The sequence below is a fragment of the Oculina patagonica genome, chromosome 9, assembly GCF_052425735.1.
Source record: "Oculina patagonica isolate OP01 chromosome 9, crgOcupat, whole genome shotgun sequence".
NCBI classification, from domain to species: domain Eukaryota; kingdom Metazoa; phylum Cnidaria; class Anthozoa; order Scleractinia; family Oculinidae; genus Oculina; species Oculina patagonica.
Genome location: NC_135766.1, coordinates 571,496 through 588,050, shown reverse-complemented (window position 1 = coordinate 588,050; position 16,555 = coordinate 571,496). Strand labels below are relative to the sequence as shown.

Genomic DNA, 16,555 nt, shown 5'->3' with positions numbered 1-16,555 from the left:
AGAGGAAAAAGGTATGAAACACCTGCGATTGCGGAAAAGGTTGAACGTAAAAGAGCAGGTTTGTCAGTTTTTGCTGTAACCCCTGGAATGGACGAAGTTTATAATTTATTGATTGTTTCTCGTTTCTCAGCTTTAATTTCAACCAAACATACAAGCTATATCTTCATTATGAGGTAAACGTCGTGTGAACGTGCGAATCGAAAATGAATTTTACTCAAAATTGAGATACATCTATTCAGGCCTCATCAACTATCACCTCATAGTAGAAGCTCTCCCAGAGGTTTCAAGGAAACAAGGGAACATGGCCATTAACATTTTGAAAACATGGAAACAAAGAAAATAAAACTGGGAACATGGAAACAACGAAAACACCCGACTTCTCCCAATACTGGACACAAGCAAGTTACGTTTATTTAGCTGTAAATGCGTTGTGTTGACAATTTGTCGAATATGTAATAAAATAATTTAGAATATCGTCTGAATTTAGCCAACTCAACCTACGGCCTCTTCGATATACAGCGTAAATTGGCAGGATGCTTGTTGAATTTCTACAAATAACAATACAGGTAAAACTTTTAAAACAAACAGAATTTTATTTGAATTTTTTATTTGTTTTAAAGACTAAACTTCATGTCACTCAGTCTGTGAAATAAAAGTCTTAACTAATACAATCTGAAGTTACATCATTGTTTAACCCTCGGACGTACAAGCAAACTCATGATACCCCAACCGTCCTACAAGAGGGGGGGGGAGGGCAGGAAACCCCTTACCAGGCTTTTCGCTCTATTAAGGCACAGCGAAACCTTTGCACTGTATAAAAAGCCCGCAGCTCGCTTTGGAAGTTGACCTATGTTTTGTCGGCTGTTAGGTCACATGACGTCATTAGGGCCGCCATCTTGGATCCGCCATCTTGGTTTTCACCACTTTCAAAGGAAGTCGGAAAATAACGGAAATCGAGGCAAAGAAAAGACAGAATTCTTAAATGAAAATTAAAAATAAATAAATCGTACGACAAATTTTAAAACATGGCATTTTAGGCGAGAGCTGCTTGTATTTGAAAAAAACTTCAAATGTTGGGGACTCAGCTTCTTTGTCCCACGCTCGCGACATGCTGAATATTTCATCTTTCACATTTCATTTACCTAGCTTAAAATTTACCATCTTTATTTATTTATCATCATAGACACTTGGTTGACTTAACAGGGGACATAACAGGGGATAATGAACAGCTACTGAGAGATTGAACATTCTAAAGTAAATCCTTTTTTCAAAATGTTGAAGAAATCTTTTGCATTCATTCTCCCCTGCTAGTACGTCCGAGGGTTAAAAGGTAAAACAACGCAACAATTAACACACCTACATCTAAGTTATATTTCTAGGACCGTTTAAAAAAACGTATACAGCCGAAAAAGCAGCAGCTTAAAAAGATACAATAAAGCATATATTTTAGTTTTTTGTAACGTCGATCTTGCTTTTATGGTGTTTACAAGACATCCACCGCACTTGTATGCATATTTTAAGTCTTTACTGGACCCTGCAGAACAAACATTTAACGGTTAGTTATTTTGAAATGAGGAAACCATTATAAAACAATGCACTGAAAGCGCAAGGCTGTAAAATAAAATCTGAAAGTAGTGTAAAAAAAAGAATTACTTTATGAATCGAGGTCGTTGCGTCAATAGCCAAAAGATGCCATGCGATGGATCTAGGGGAAGAGCCAGATAAGCTGGGGGCCCCCTTCTAATTTCTGGTAGAGACACTAGTTTCAATAACACCCTCTACTAAAAATGTTCTGGGTGTACACACTAACGCTAGTAGTGCAAGGTCTGTTTTCGCCACTGGATGCCAGATAACAACAAAAGAGTCTAAACTGAGTCTCTGAGAATTCATTCAATTTATCATTTCACTGCAAAAAAAATTGCCCTAATATTCACCTATTCCTCGATTAACTAGTCCATGCCGAAGGAGTCTCCGATTTTCACTTGCTAGATAAGCATTGAAAGCTTTCCATTGGTGTGGGAAAACGGGAAAATTTCCGGAAAATGAACAGTTGTTCTATAAAGCATGGCATGGGACGGAAGAGTTGGATACCCACCCTAACACACCAAGCACCTCATACTTGGGGCCTGACCAGTTACACAAGTAATACCTGAGCGTTTTGTTGCGTCATGTACTGTCCCTGTCCGTATGATGGAGGCATCTCAACCTGCTGAGGTTGGTACCCTGTGGCCATAGCTCCAGCTGGAGTAACTTGAGCCAACTGAGGTTGGTAACCTGTGGTCATGGCTCCAGGTGGAGCAGCTTGCGCCAGTTGAGGCTGATAACTCCCAGCCCCAGAAACAGGTACCATGACCATTTGAGGTTGGCCTCCCTGTGCCCCTGGTGTGACAGTTTGGACTGCAACCATGCCACCACCTGCTTGCATTAGAACGGCCACAGGAACACCACCAGGGCCCTGGGTCATGACGTAACCAGTGTTGGCAGTGTACATAACTTGCCCCTGTGAAAAGAAATATATCAAAGGAATATGAGGTAAGTGATCACCTATGCAAATATACAGATAGATTGAATTAAAGAAACGTTTTTCGAGTAAATAGTAAGCTTCTGCACTTTTTTTCTGGGTACAGGAATGGCACAGTGGTGTAAGTGTTAGCCTCTTACCAATGTGGCCCGAATTCCATTCCCGGACCCGGCGTCATATGTGGTTTGGGTTTGTTGTTGGCGCTTGCCCTCGTTCTGAGGTTTTTTTCTTCGGGTTCTCCGGTTTTCCTCCCTCCACAGAAACCAACAGTTCTAAATTCCACTTTATAGAAATGCCACTGCAAATTCCGATTTAATTTTTTTGTTATTTATTTATTTAACTCGCTGTGGTTTAGAAAACCATTCATGCACGTGCGTATGCATTAAGTCTTTGATTGGTTACAATTGATTCTGAACTGAGGAACTTACGATGACATGTTTGCCAATTAAAAAATAGAGCAGTTTTCAATTGAGTGTTGTAATCATTCTAGCCAATCACAAAGAACACAGACAATCCAGTAAGCCAATCAAAACTCGAAGCAAATACATGTAGCCGGCACGAAGCGCGGGAAAACACGCGTGAGCGAGATATGATTGGTTTTGGTTTTTGATTGGCTGAGAAAGTGGCGCGACAGTTTTAAACCAATCACTAAGCAAAGTAATGCAAAAACAATGCAAACGCGAATTACTTTCGATACTCAAGTGAAAACCGCTTTAAGTATGTCATCCTTTTTCGGGGTTGTAATGTCATACAACAAGATTATACGTCTGATGACGATTTTTGTTTTTACTCTCGCTTCATCAAGTAGCCAAACAGTTTTAACATGAAAAATCCAAAACAGATAAATAAATAAGTCCTGGAAGTTTGGCAGTGCATAGTAACACTACCTTTTCAAAATTGTTTATAAAAGTAGGGTCCCCTAGGAGCTTCAGAAAAAGAGGGAACATGGTCATTAACGTTTTAGAAACATGGGAACAAAAGAAAAATAAAACTGGGAGCACGTAAACAAAAGCGGAGAAAAAGGAACAGAGAACACCAAAATCAAAGAACAACTTTCAGGGAACACGGGAACACAAGGAAAATTTTGTTGGGAACAAGCTAACATGAACGCCCCCTGGGAGTCCACAAAAAAAAACCAGCAATGTCGTGGCCTCAACCGCCGCCAGTGAGACAGTACACTTGATTACTCTCGGTAGGCTACTAACCTGTTGTGGTACAGAACTGCTGTAGCAGCATGTGCAAGGTTTCATCAGACAAAGACACACAGACGCCCAGATTCCAGTGGCAAACTCAACAATGCCAAGAACCAAAATTATAGCACTGTAAGCCATATCTTCGTCATAGCCACTCCTTCTGTATTTGCGGTAGTACCTGTAACCGCTGTAGCTGTAGTCGTCTCGATAATTGGCAATTGCTATGCTATAGGCGATAATGATGATTCCACCAAACACAGCTGAGGTGATGGAGAAACCCATAAATATACCAGCCTGAAGGTTCAAATAAGAAAACATAGTGAGTTGAAAACGAGCCTTTTTCAATGACAAAGAAGCACTGAAAATGGTTTACCGTATTTATTCGATTAAGCGCCCAACCTCGAATAAGCGCCCACCCTTTAGGAAGGAAAAGTTAATAAGCGCCAGCCTCGAATAAGCGCCCACCCCTACCTGTCTCAAAGAAAAACCCTATGAACACACATGAGGAGTGTTGATTATTATTGAAATTGAGATTGAAATCGACTAAGTACTACTAAAAGACTTGCGCAAAGACCGAGTTTTCCTGAAAAACTCTCAATAAACAGTTAAAGTTTTGCGTTGGTACATCTTCACGTTTCATTATTATTCATTGTTTTGTTGCAAAATAAAGTAACCAGTTGCTAAAAATGGTGAAAATGTAATAAGCGCCTAGCCTCGAATAAGTGTCCACCTCGAATAAGCGCCTACTCTCAGGGTCCAAAAATTTAATAAGCGCCCAGGGCGGTAAATCGAATAAATACGGTATTTGCTCAAGGAGATACCTTAAGGTTAATTTTGTTAGCGGCTACTAATTTAAGCGATTTTTCAGACCAAGATTTAGCGACTATTATATTCAACGATTTTCCGAAAAATTTAAAAAAATTAGTGATATTGTGTAAAACCATTTTTAATGAACACATAGCTAAGATGGAAATAAATGTTTAGCAAAAGTACAAACTCACTTGAAATTGAACGAAAATTTGCAAAAAAGAACAAAGTTAAGGGCATCTATTTTTAAAAGAATTCTCCAAGTCGACTAAGCTTATTTTGTTTCCTTTTGGGGTAGGAGAGGAGGTATTTAAATTTAACGAGTAATAAATTTGACCAAGACAAATTTTAGCGAGTACTTAATTTAGAGATTTTAGCCTTACTCGCTTAAATCGCTAAAATTAGTAGCCGCCAACAGTAGTAACCTTAAGGTATATAAAACGGAAGGAACATTAACACCCGAGGCTATGTTGAGCTCGGATTTTTAAAGGTTGTCAAAATGAGACAAACTTCTGGACCCACAATATTTCACAACTTACAAAAGCGTTGCGTGAAGTACTTCGTTCTTTGCGAGTCCCAGGGATACCCAGGCCTCCTGCTATGCACATCTGCAATAGAACAATGCCATAACATTAGCAATAGACTGTTAAAAGTCCTGCTATTTTTTGCACTTGGTCGTCCTGGCATTCGAGCTTTAAAAACTTGGCGCGTGTAATATGAGAAGAAGACAATTAACCTACACTAGGTGCAGTGATGGAGAACCGGAAGGTATACGAAGAATAGTACGGAAGTTCTTATTATTTCAATCTATCAAAAAATAGTTCTATAGACTTGTGAGTTCGTCATGATTTGATTTAATGGCAAGATGCCACAGAAAGTTTAAACAATTCTCTCGCGTATTTTGCTTCTGTAGCAAAGTAAACCAAAGTGTGACATAGCAATTTTTAGACAACATTGATTATATTACAACTATAATCGGAAATATGATCCTTTTATGACCTTTTTTTGTTACACTAAGTGTGAATATGTTTCAGTAGGTGTCGCGTGGATTATCAAACATAGTTCCGTAGGCAAACGCTCGTAACTGTAAAATTGTGGTTATGTTGCAATTAAGTTGTTTATCCAAGAAGGAAACTCCGTGTATACTTTGTAATTTCTATCACGTATTCGTTAGCATAAGAACATAAAAAATATGCATTTTATTATTTTCCTTCGTCATTCCAGGTCATTCAACAGTGGTTCAAAACGCACAGAAACTAGACAAGTTCGCCTGGACGCATTTTCCTGTACCAAAGAGAAGCCCGAGTACACACAGCTATCCATCTAGTTAGTATTTGCAAGAGAAGTGCCCTTTACTTGAAGTCCTTCTCAAATGCTTAATATGCAAACCATATTTAGAAGCAGTTATTGGATTTTAAACAGCTTGATCCTGAGGATATACAAAAAATACAAAGACTTATTATGTAAACCAAGTTTATTTCCATAAGAGAAGCCCGAGTATACAGAATTCGATACTCTATTTCAAACCAGAATGAATCCAAAGTTACATTGTACATCAAAACACTGTTTTTGAGACAAATCCACGTTTCTAATCACACCTAAAACTCCTTGTTTCATTCCATTATAACTATTAAAACTTTCTGCGATCTTAGTTGTCAAGTACAGTTGCACTCAAATGTCACATCCGATTCATGTTGTCACGCAATTTTCGTCTTTCTCCTAAATACACAACCATACAAACAGAAAATTGTCCAATGCCCAATAAAATGCATAATTTTTGATGCTCTTATGCGGGGGACAAAAACGTTCATAACCTTAACTGTTTACGAAAAAATATCGACTGTCAATTTTAAATAGATGGAGCACCATAAGTTATGATAGCAGAATCGATCTTCATATTTGAGCGTTTCAGTAATCTCAACTAGAAGCAAAGAATGGTGGCATGTTTGGTGCAGTTTCTTTTAACTGCAAAAGAGTTTAAATAAACTATTATTATTATAATCAGACAGTGTAAAATTGTTGACAGATGGCAACCCAAATTTGCATTTCAAATCACGCAAAATACATCCTGCGTGAAAACGTTACACTCGCTCTGTAATACTCGGCGATTAAGCAACAGTTCTTCCTTAAGTTAACTTCAAAATATGACGCTCTTTCACTTTGTTTGATTTAACAGAACAATAAGCGTGCCATTTTCCGTTTTCGTTCGATTTTAAACGTGTAAATCTGTTTTGGTAAAGATTTATAAAACCCGATACGCGACAAACAGATTTGAATATATTAAATCCCTACTTCAACGAAGGACATGCCTTGATATTACCTTGGGAAACAGATTGAGTTTGAAAACAACTCAAGTGATCATTGGAAGTCAATTACTTTGTCGCCTTTAAACATTGATATGCAACACGTTCACGCATATAAATATTACTGATTTGGCAGGTTGCAAGCAAAACTCACCCAGACACCGATCCAAATCCCAAAACCTACATAACCAGTCCAGAAGTATTCCACATTAGCGTCTGCGATGCCGAAACAGAAGAGCAGGATCCCGACAATGATGTGCACGATGGAAAGAACCCTCGCCATGTTGGCAGCCTTTGGTGAATCGTCCGCCATGTTTAATAGCGTTTGTATCCAAACAAAAGCTCTTCGATCGAACCACACCACCACTTGAACAGACATACGTCATCAACTATTAATAAAATTTGCATCACGCAAGAGGAAGTTACCTAAGGAGGCTGGATGTAGTTTTTTTAGCAGAAGGGTGGTTGTTTTGAAAACTAAAATTATCTAGGAAGCCAATGTTCGATTTTTGCCAAAATACATCATAATGATCAAATATGACCATTTTTAATTTTTTACCCGTCACTTAGCCACAAAGGTTACCACAGCAGCGATTGACGTTTTCTTTTGTTCACAAACAAGCTTGATGTTTATTTTTTAATATGTTAAAGTTTAGTAGATTTTAATTTTCAAAACAACCACCCTTCGGCTAAAAAAACTACATCGAGCCTCCTTAAGATGAAAAGACTGACTTGAACCAAGCAGTTGGATTTTTGGCGATTGTGTTAGTAACCCGTTTGAATAGACGGAGACAGTTGGTTTTTTACTTTTGTTTCGTTTTTCAGGATTATTTTCCATCAAATCTACCACATACAGGTATCACGGATGACCGAACTCACCGAATTGACCTGACACCCATTGTGTGGCTTCATGGCTCAAATGCTATCGGGTGATTTCAGGGCTCCTGGTGGTTTTTTCGACTTTTTTTGCTTGTTTACAAGCAAAAAGAAGTAGAATAGCAGTTATGGGTAAAATCTGGAACCGGAAGGAATCGCATTCTTGTTAACTCTCAAGGGACTGTTTTAATTTCTCAAGGGAATACTTTCCGCTGTGGGTGATCAAAGCGCGTGACTTGTAAAGTGCCACTCTATAGTTGTGCACAGCGAAAATTGGCAGGATGCTTGGTGAATTTCTACAGATAACAATACAAGGTAAAACTATTAAAACAAACATAAATTTATTTGAATTTTTTATTTGTTTTAAAGACTAAACTTCATCTCACTCAGTCTGTGAAATAAAAGTCTTAACTAATACAATCTGAAGTTACTATTACTATTAAGGCACAGCGAAACTTTTGCACTGTATAAAATGCCCGCAGCTCGCTTTAGAAGTTGACCTATGTTTTGTCGGCTGTTACGTCACATGACGTCATTAGAGCCTCCATCTTGGATCCGCCATCGTGGTTTTCACCATTTTCAAAGGAAGTCGGGAAATAACGGAAATCGAGGCAAAGAAAAGACAGAATTCTTAAATGAAAATTAAAAATAAATAAATCGTACGACAAATTTTAAAACATGGCATTTTTGGCGAGAAAAAATTCAAATGATGGGGACTCAGCTTCTTTGTCCCACGCTCGCGACATGCTGAATATTTCATCTTTCACATTTCATTTACCTAGCCTAACATTTACCACCTTTATTTATTTATCGTCATAGACACTTGGTTGACTTAACAGGGGACATAACAGGGGATAATGAACAGGTACTGAGAGATTGAACATTCTAAAGTAAATCCTTTTTTCAAAATGTCGAAGAAATCTTTTGCATTCATTCTCCCCTGCTAGTACGTCCGAGGGTTAAAAGGTAAAACAACGCAACAATTAACACACCTACATCTAAGTTATATTTCAAGGACCGTTTAAAAAAACGTATACAGCCGAAAAACCAGCAGCTTAAAAAGATACACTTAAGCATATATTTTAGTTTTTTGTGACGTCGATCTTGTTTTTATGGTGTTTACAAGACATCCACCGCACTTGTATGCATATTTTTAGTCTTTACTGGACCCTGCAGAACAAACATTTAACGGTTAGTTATTTTGAAATGAGGAAACCATTATAAAACAATGCACTGAAAGCGCGAGGCTGTAAAATAAAATCTGAAAGTAGTGTAAAAAAAGGATTACTTTATGAATCGAGGTCGTTGCGTCAATAGCCAAAAGATGCCATGCGATGGATGTAGGGGAAGAGCCAGATAAGCTGGGGCCCCCTTCTAATTTCTGTTAGAGACATTGGTTTCAATATTACTCTCCACTAAAAAAATGTTCTGGGTGTACACACTAACGCTAGTTCAAGGTCTGTTTTCGCCACTGGATGCGAGATGACAACAAAAGAGTGTAAACTGAGTCTCTGAGAATTCATTCAATTTATTATTTCACTGCAAAAAAATTGCCCTAATATTCAACTATTCCCCGATTAACTAGTCCATGCAGAAGGAGTCTCCGATTTTTCACTTGCTAGATAAGCATTGAAAGCTTTCCATTGGTGTGGGAAAACGGGAAAATTTCCAGAAAATGAACAGTTGTTCTACAAAGTATGGCATGGGACGGAAGAGTTAGATACCCACCCTAACACACCAAGCACCCCATACTTGGGGCCTGACCAGTTACACAAGTAATTCCTGTTCGTTTTGTTGCGTCATATACTGTCCATGTCCGTATGAGGGAGGCATCTCAACATGCTGAGGTTGGTACCCAGTGGCCATAGCTCCAGCTGGAGCAACTTGAGCGAACTGGTGTTGGTAAGCTGTAGTCATGGCTCCAGCTGGAGCAGCTTGCGCCAGTTGAGGCTGGTAACTCCCAGCCCCAGAAACAGGTACCATGACCATTTGAGGTTGGCCTCCCTGTGCCCCTGGTGTGACAGCTTGAACTGCAACCATGCCACCACCTGCTTGCATTGGAATGGCCACAGGAACACCACCAGGGCCCTGAGTCATGACGTAACCAGTGTTGGTAGTGTACATAACTTGCCCCTGTGAAAAGAAGTATATCAAAGGAATATGTGGTAAGTGGTCACCTATGCAATTATACAGATAGATTGAATAAACTTCTGCATTTTTTTCTGGGTGCAGGAATGGCACAGTAGTGTAAGCACTAGCCTCCCACCAATGTGGCCCGAATTACATTCTCGGACCCGGCGTCACATGTAGTTTGAATTTGATGTTGGCGCTTGCCCTCGTTCCAATTTTTTTTTCTTCGGGTTCTCCAGTTTTCCTTCCTCGACAAAAAAAACACAGTTCTAAATTCCACTATAGAAATGCCACTGCAAATTCCAATTTAATTATTATTTTTAGTTATTTCACTCGCTGTGGCTTAGAAAACCATTCATGCACGTGCGTATGCATTAAGTCCTTTACTGGTTATAATTAAATCTGAGGTACTTACGATGACATGTTTGCCAATTAAAATATAGAGCGGTTTTCAATTGAGTGTCGTAAAAACAAAACCAAAGTAATCATTCTAGCCAATCACAAAGAACACAGACAATCCAGTAAACCAATCAAAACTCGAAGCAAATACAAGTAGCCAGCACGAAGCGCGGGAAAACACGCGTGAGCGAGAAATGATTGGTTTTGGTTTTTGGTTGGCTGAGAATGTGGCGCGACAGTTTTAAACCAATCACTAAGCACAGTAATGCAAAACCAATGCAAACGCGAATTACTTTCGACACTCAAGTGAAAACCGCTCTAAGTATGTCGTACTTTTTCGGGGCTGTAATGTAATACAACAAGATTATACATCTGATGACGTTTTTTGTTTTTACTCTCGCTTCATCAAGTAGCCAAACAGTTTTCACATGAAAAATCCAAAACAGATGAATAAATAAGTTCTGGAAGTTTGGCAGTGCATAGTAACACTACCTTTTCAAAATTGTTTAAAAAAGTAGGCTCCCCTAGGAGCTTCAGGAAACGAGGGAACATGTAATGTAATGTAATTTATTTACCCACGTAACACGGAAGAGCTCAGGAGCTCGTAAAGACGTGTACGTGCATCCAAGGTCGAATTGGAATTTGGAGTGTTGGTTTTTGAGGAGGGAGGAAAACCGGAGAACCTGGAGAAAAACCCTCGGAGCAGGAGCGAGAACCAACAACAAACTCAACCCACATATGGCACCGGGCCGGAATCGAACCCCGGGCCACATTGGTGGGAGGCGAGAGCTCTCGCCACTGGTCATTAACGTTTTAGAAACCTGGGAACAAAAGAAAAATAAAACTGGGAACACGTAAACAAAAGCGTAGTAAAGGGAACAGAGAACACAAAAATACAAGAACAACTTTCAGGGAACACGGGAACACAAGGAAAATTTTGTTGGGAACAAGCTAACATGAACGCCCGCCGGGAGTCCACAAAAAAAAATGTCGTGGCCTCAACCCCCGCCAGTGAGACAGTACACTTGATTACTCTCGGTAGGCTACTAACTTGCTGTGGTGCAGAACTGCTGTAGCAACATGTGCAAGGTTTCATCAGACAAAGACACACAGACGCCCAGATTCCAGTAGCAAACTCAACAATGCCCAGAACCAAAATTATAGCACTGAAAGCCATATCTGCGTCATAGCCACTCCTTCTGTATCTGTAGTAATATGATCTGTATCCTCCGTAGCGACCTCGATATTCGGCAATTGCTATGCTGTAGAAGATAATGATGATTCCACCAAACACAGCTGAGGTGATGGAGAAACCCATAAATATACCAGCCTGAAGGTTCAAATAAGAAAACAGTGTGAGTTGAAAATGAGCCTTTTTCAATGACAAAGAAGTACTGAAAATGGTTTATTTGCTCAAGGCGCTACCTTAAGATTACTTTTGTTAGCGGCTTCTAATTTTAGCGAATTTTCAGAGCAATATTAAGCGACTATTAAATTAACGAATTCTGACAAATTTAAAAAAATAGTGATATTGTGTAAACCATTTTTAATGAACACATAGCTAAGAGGGAAATAAATGTTTAGCAAAAGAACAAACTCACTTGAAATTGACAATTTGCCAAAAAGAACAAATAAAAGTTATAGGCATCTATTTTTAAAAGAATTCTCCAAGTCGACTAAGCTTATTTTGTTTCATATTGGGGTGGGAGAGGAGGTATTTAAATTCAACGAGTAATAAATTTGACCACGACAAATTTTAGCAAGCACTAAATTTAGAGATTTCAGCCTTACTCGCTTAAATCGCTAACATTAGTAGCCGCAAACAGTAGTCCCCTTAACCCTCGGACGTACAAGGGGGGGGGGGCGGGGGGGGGTGGATGCCACCCCCCCATAAGGTTTCTTCCAATTTTTGAAAAAACTATTTACTCTACAATGCTGAAACTTTCGGTAGCTGTTCATTCATCCTTTGCGGACATTTTGATATGTCAACCCTGTGTCTATGGTATTTGACGTTGCCATGGCAACGTCATAAATACAAGCAGTTCTTGCCAAAAATTGTCATTTTTACCATTTTTCTTAATTGTTTCCAGTTTTTTAAAACACAGGTGCAAGATGTGTTTATTTTTATATTCGGTAAGCATTCTGGCTTGATTTCGCATCAATTTCCGTTATTTTCTGACTTTCTAAGAAAATGTTGAAATCCAAGATGGCGGATCCAAGATGGCGGCTCTAATGACGTCACGTGACGTCATATGACGTCACAGCCAATTAAAATTATGTCATCTTGTTGAGTAAGCTAAGGGCTTTCTTATCAGTCAAAAATAATTTTGCTACGCCTCAATATAACGAAAACTCCGGGGTGGGGTTCCATCCACCCCCCCCCCCCTTGTACGATGGTGGGGTTGTGAGTTTGCTTGTACGTCCGAGGGTTAAGGAATATAAAACGAAAGGTACATTAATACCCGAGGCTATTTTGAGCTCGGATTTTTAAAGATTGTCAAAATGAGACAAACTTCTTGACACACAATATTTCACAACTTACAAAAGTGTTTCGTGAAGTACTTCGTTCTTTGCGAGTCCCAGGGATACCCAGGCCTCCTGCTATGCACATCTGCAATAGAACAATGCCATAACATTAGCAATAGACTGTTAAAAGTCCTGTTACTTTTTGCTTTAAAAACTTGGCGAGTGTAATATAAGAAAAAGACAAACCTACACTAGGTGCAGTGTTCACTGCGGTCAAACGTCTCAGGTAGTTTTTCTTTCTATTTTCGGGAAATTTCGTTTATATTAAAGAGCATGTATGAGCAAGAAGAGGTAACTGACTGTTGCTTAGTGTAAATATATTTCCATTCCCTCAAATAAGCTAGTATTTCTTCATTTTAAACGTTTCGCAACCGAACCAAGTGCTTTGACAAATGGCGCCGACATGCCCGTATTTACCTGTTTTCAAATACATAGAACTTTTTTAGTAAAGCTCCAAAAAATTAGTAAACCATCAACATCCCCGTCAAGTATCAATCTTTTAAAAAGTGAAAATTAGAACCTTATCTTTAAAGTACTTTTCTTGTTTTTTTTACATATTTCTATCGTTTGACCGCGGACGAGGTGCAGTGATGGGGAACCGGAAGGTACACCAAGATTAGTACGGAAGTTCTTATTATTCTCAATCTATCAAAAAATAGTTTTATAGACTTGTGAGTTCGTCATGATTTGATTTAATGGCAAGATGCCACAGAAAGTTCAAACAATTCTCTCACGTCTTTTGCTTCTGTAGCAAAGAAAACCAAAGTGTGACATAGCAATTTTTAGACAACATTGATTACATTACAACTATAATCGGAAATCTGATCCTTTTATGACCCTTTCTTGTTACACTAAGTGTGAATATGTTTCAGTACGTGTCGCGTGGATTATCAAACACAGTTCCGCAGGATTTACGTAGGCAAACGCTCGTAACTGTGAAATTGTGGTTATGTCGCAATTAAGTTGTTTATCCAAGAGGAAACTCCGTGTGTACTTTGTAATTTCTATCACGTATTCGTTGTTCAACAGTGGTTCAAAACGCACAGAAACTAGACAAGTTCGCCTGGACGCATTTTCCTGTACCAAAGAGAAGCCCGAGTACACACATCTATGCATCTAGTTAGTATTTGCAAGAGAAGTCCACCTTACTTGAAGTCCTTCTCAAATGCTTAATATGCAAACCGAATTTAGAAGCAGTTATTGGATTGTAACAGCTTGATCCTGAAGATATACAATAAATACAAAGACTTATTATGTAAACCAAGTTTATTTCCATGAGAGAAGCCCGAGTATACAGAATTCGATACTCTATTTCAAACCAGAATGAATCCAAAGTTACATTGTACATCAAAACACTGTTTTTGAGACAAATCCACGTTTCTAATCACACTTTACCTAAAACTCCTTGGTTCATTCCATTATAACTATTAAAACTTTTTGCGATCTCAGTTGTCAGATACAGTTGTGTCAAATGTCACATCCGAATCATGTTGTCACGCAATTTCGTCTTTCTCCTAAATACACAACCATACAAACAGGAAATTGTCCAATGCCCAATAAAATGCATAATTTTTTATGCTCTTGTGCGGGGGACACAAAAAAAATCGACTGTCAATTTTTAATAGATAGAGCACCGTAAGTTAAAATAGCAGAATCGATTCTCATATTTGAGCGTTTAAGTAATCTCAACTAGAAGCAAAGAATGGTGGCATGTTTGGTGCACTCAGGCAGTGTAAAATTGTTGACAGATGGCAACCCAAATTTGCATTTCAAATCATGCAAAATACATCCTGCGTGAAATCGTTGCACTCGCTCTGTAAAACTCGGCGATTAAGCAACAGTTCTTCCCCAAGTTAACTTCAAAATATGACGCTTTTTCACTTTGTTGGATTTAACAAAACAATAAGCGTGCCATTTTCCATTTTCGTTCGATTTTAAACGTGTAAATCAGTTTTGGTAAAGATTTATAAAACCCGATACGCGACAAACAGATTTGAAATATATTTAATCCCACTTCAACGAAGGACATGCCTTGCTATTACCTTGGGAAACAGACTGAGTTTGAAAACAACTAAAGTGAGAATTGAAAATCAATTACTTTGTCGCCTTTAAACATTGATATGCAACACGCTTACGCATATAGAACATAACATTTGGCCGGTCGCAAGCGAAACTCACCCAGACACCGATCCAAATCCCAAAACCTACATAACCAGTCCAGAAGCCCAGGGGGGGTACTTGCAGTATTCATGACGGGGGGGTCCGACGGAGCTTCATATTGCGAACCCAAAAAAATACATGAGCCTGAAATTTTACACCCAAAAAAATACCTGGCAACAAACGTTTCTACCCCAAAAAGTAAAAGACCGAGCACCTCGATACTGATTTATTCAATCAAACAGACTTCAAGACCTAAAAAAATACATGACAGATCTCTTGACCCCAAAAAATACCGAGGGTGTAAATTTTCAACCCAAAAAAATACGTCGGACCTCCCCGTCATGTATACTGCAAGTACCCCCCCCCCCTCCCCCCCGGGTCCAGAAGTAGGCCACAGCAGCGTCTGCGATGCCAAAAACGACGAGCAGAAACCCGACAATGATGTGTACGATGGCAAGAACCCTCGCCATGTTGGCAGCCTTTGGTGAATCGTCCGCCATGTTTGATAGCGTTTGTATTCAAACAAAAGCGCTTCGATCGAACCACACCGCACCACTTGAACAGACATACGTCATCAACTATTTATAAAATTTGCATCACGCAAGAGGAAGTTACTTAAGCTAAGAAGACTGAATTGAACAAAGTAGATCAATTTTTTGTCAATTGTGTTAGTAAGCCGTTGAAATAGACGATATTTCTTTTTTCCCCCGTTTCTCAGGATAATGTACCATTATGAGCTAATGACCTAATAGGGAACCTATTATCTGAGACCTCTCAAACCCGTAAACATTTCACCAAACCCTAAAAGATTTATGATGGTACGCACGTGAACACCCTTCTTCTCGATTCTTTTTCTGCAGTAAATAAATGCATTATATTTCTGTCTTTGAACAGATTTAATTAAGTGGTCTTTTCTTTTCCTTTTTAGTACGTACACTAGATACGCTCGGTACTTTCGGAACAATCAGAACAATCGAAAACCTCCGTACGCTCGATTTTCTCAATACAGTAGGTACACTCGGTACACTCGGTTAACTCGGTTCACTCTGTACACTCGGTACTCTCGCTACAGTTGGTACAGCCGGTACACTCGGTACACTCGGTACACTCGGTACACTCGGTACACTCGGTACACTCGGTACACTCGGTACACTCGGTACTCTCGCTACAGTTGGTACAGCCGGTACACTCGGTACACTCGGTACACTCGGTACACTCGGTACACTCGGTACACTCGGTACTCTCGCTACAGTTGGTACAGCCGGTACACTCGGTACACTCGGTACACTCGGTACACTCGGTACACTCGGTACACTCGGTACACTCGGTACTCTCGCTACAGTTGGTACAGTCGGTACACTCGGTACACTCGGTACACTCGGTTCACTCGGTACACTCGGTACACTCTCGGTACACACTTGGTACACTCTGTACGGCCGGTTTAGCGGGTACACTCAGTACAGTCGGTACACTCAGTATTGTCGGTACGCTCGGTACGCTCGGTACGCTCGGTACGCTCGGTACGCTCGGTACGCTCGGTACGCTCGGTACGCTCGGTACGCTCGGTACGCTCGGTACGCTCGGTACGCTCGGTACGCTCGGTACGCTCGGTACGCTCGGTACGCTCGGTACGCTCGGTA

General features: G+C 39.6%; 3 protein-coding genes across 4 annotated transcripts in view; 1 reads left to right on the top strand and 2 right to left on the bottom strand.

Annotated features, from left to right (window-relative positions):
* The window catches only part of LOC144665345 (uncharacterized), a 112,504-nt gene that overhangs the window by 54,487 nt on the left and 41,462 nt on the right, over positions 1-16,555 (top strand). The window lies entirely within an intron of this gene.
* On the bottom strand, positions 574-7,193 carry LOC144665325 (uncharacterized). Its single transcript, XM_078526556.1, has 5 exons — positions 6,979-7,193; positions 5,061-5,129; positions 3,727-4,008; positions 2,150-2,500; positions 574-1,534 (listed from the first exon to the last, which is right to left on the bottom strand). The coding sequence occupies exons 1-5, from the start codon at positions 7,135-7,137 to the stop codon at positions 1,517-1,519; spliced, it is 879 nt and encodes a 292-aa protein (XP_078382682.1). The 5' UTR covers positions 7,138-7,193; the 3' UTR covers positions 574-1,516.
* On the bottom strand, positions 8,143-15,423 carry LOC144665334 (uncharacterized). Of its 2 annotated transcripts, XM_078526570.1 has the most exons (6): positions 15,303-15,423; positions 14,934-14,979; positions 12,772-12,840; positions 11,281-11,559; positions 9,486-9,833; positions 8,143-8,873 (listed from the first exon to the last, which is right to left on the bottom strand). In XM_078526570.1, exons 1-6 carry the CDS (start codon positions 15,413-15,415, stop codon positions 8,820-8,822), a joined length of 909 nt encoding a protein of 302 aa, XP_078382696.1. In that variant the 5' UTR covers positions 15,416-15,423; the 3' UTR covers positions 8,143-8,819. The 2 variants fall into 2 exon arrangements, with proteins under 2 accessions (XP_078382696.1, XP_078382697.1); XM_078526571.1 differs by lacking the exon at positions 8,143-8,873 and having other exon boundaries at positions 9,254-9,833.

Bases quoted from the DNA above. Each gene is read 5' to 3' on its own strand.
- LOC144665325 (XM_078526556.1), bottom strand. From the start codon at position 7,137: ATGGCGGACGATTCACCAAAGGCTGCCAACATGGCGAGGGTTCTTTCC. The intron at 5,130-6,978 runs GTGAGTTTTGCT...GTTCTATTGCAG, and splicing joins GGATTTGGATCGGTGTCTGG to ATGTGCATAGCAGGAGGCCT. The intron at 4,009-5,060 runs GTAAGTTGTGAA...TTGAACCTTCAG, and splicing joins GTACTTCACGCAACGCTTTT to GCTGGTATATTTATGGGTTT.
- LOC144665334 (XM_078526570.1), bottom strand. From the start codon at position 15,415: ATGGCGGACGATTCACCAAAGGCTGCCAACATGGCGAGGGTTCTTGCC. The intron at 9,834-11,280 runs GTTAGTAGCCTA...TTCTTTTCACAG, and splicing joins GCAGTTCTGCACCACAGCAA to GGGCAAGTTATGTACACTAC. The intron at 8,874-9,485 runs CAGGAATTACTT...ATGTTTGTTCTG, and splicing joins ATATGACGCAACAAAACGAA to CAGGGTCCAGTAAAGACTAA.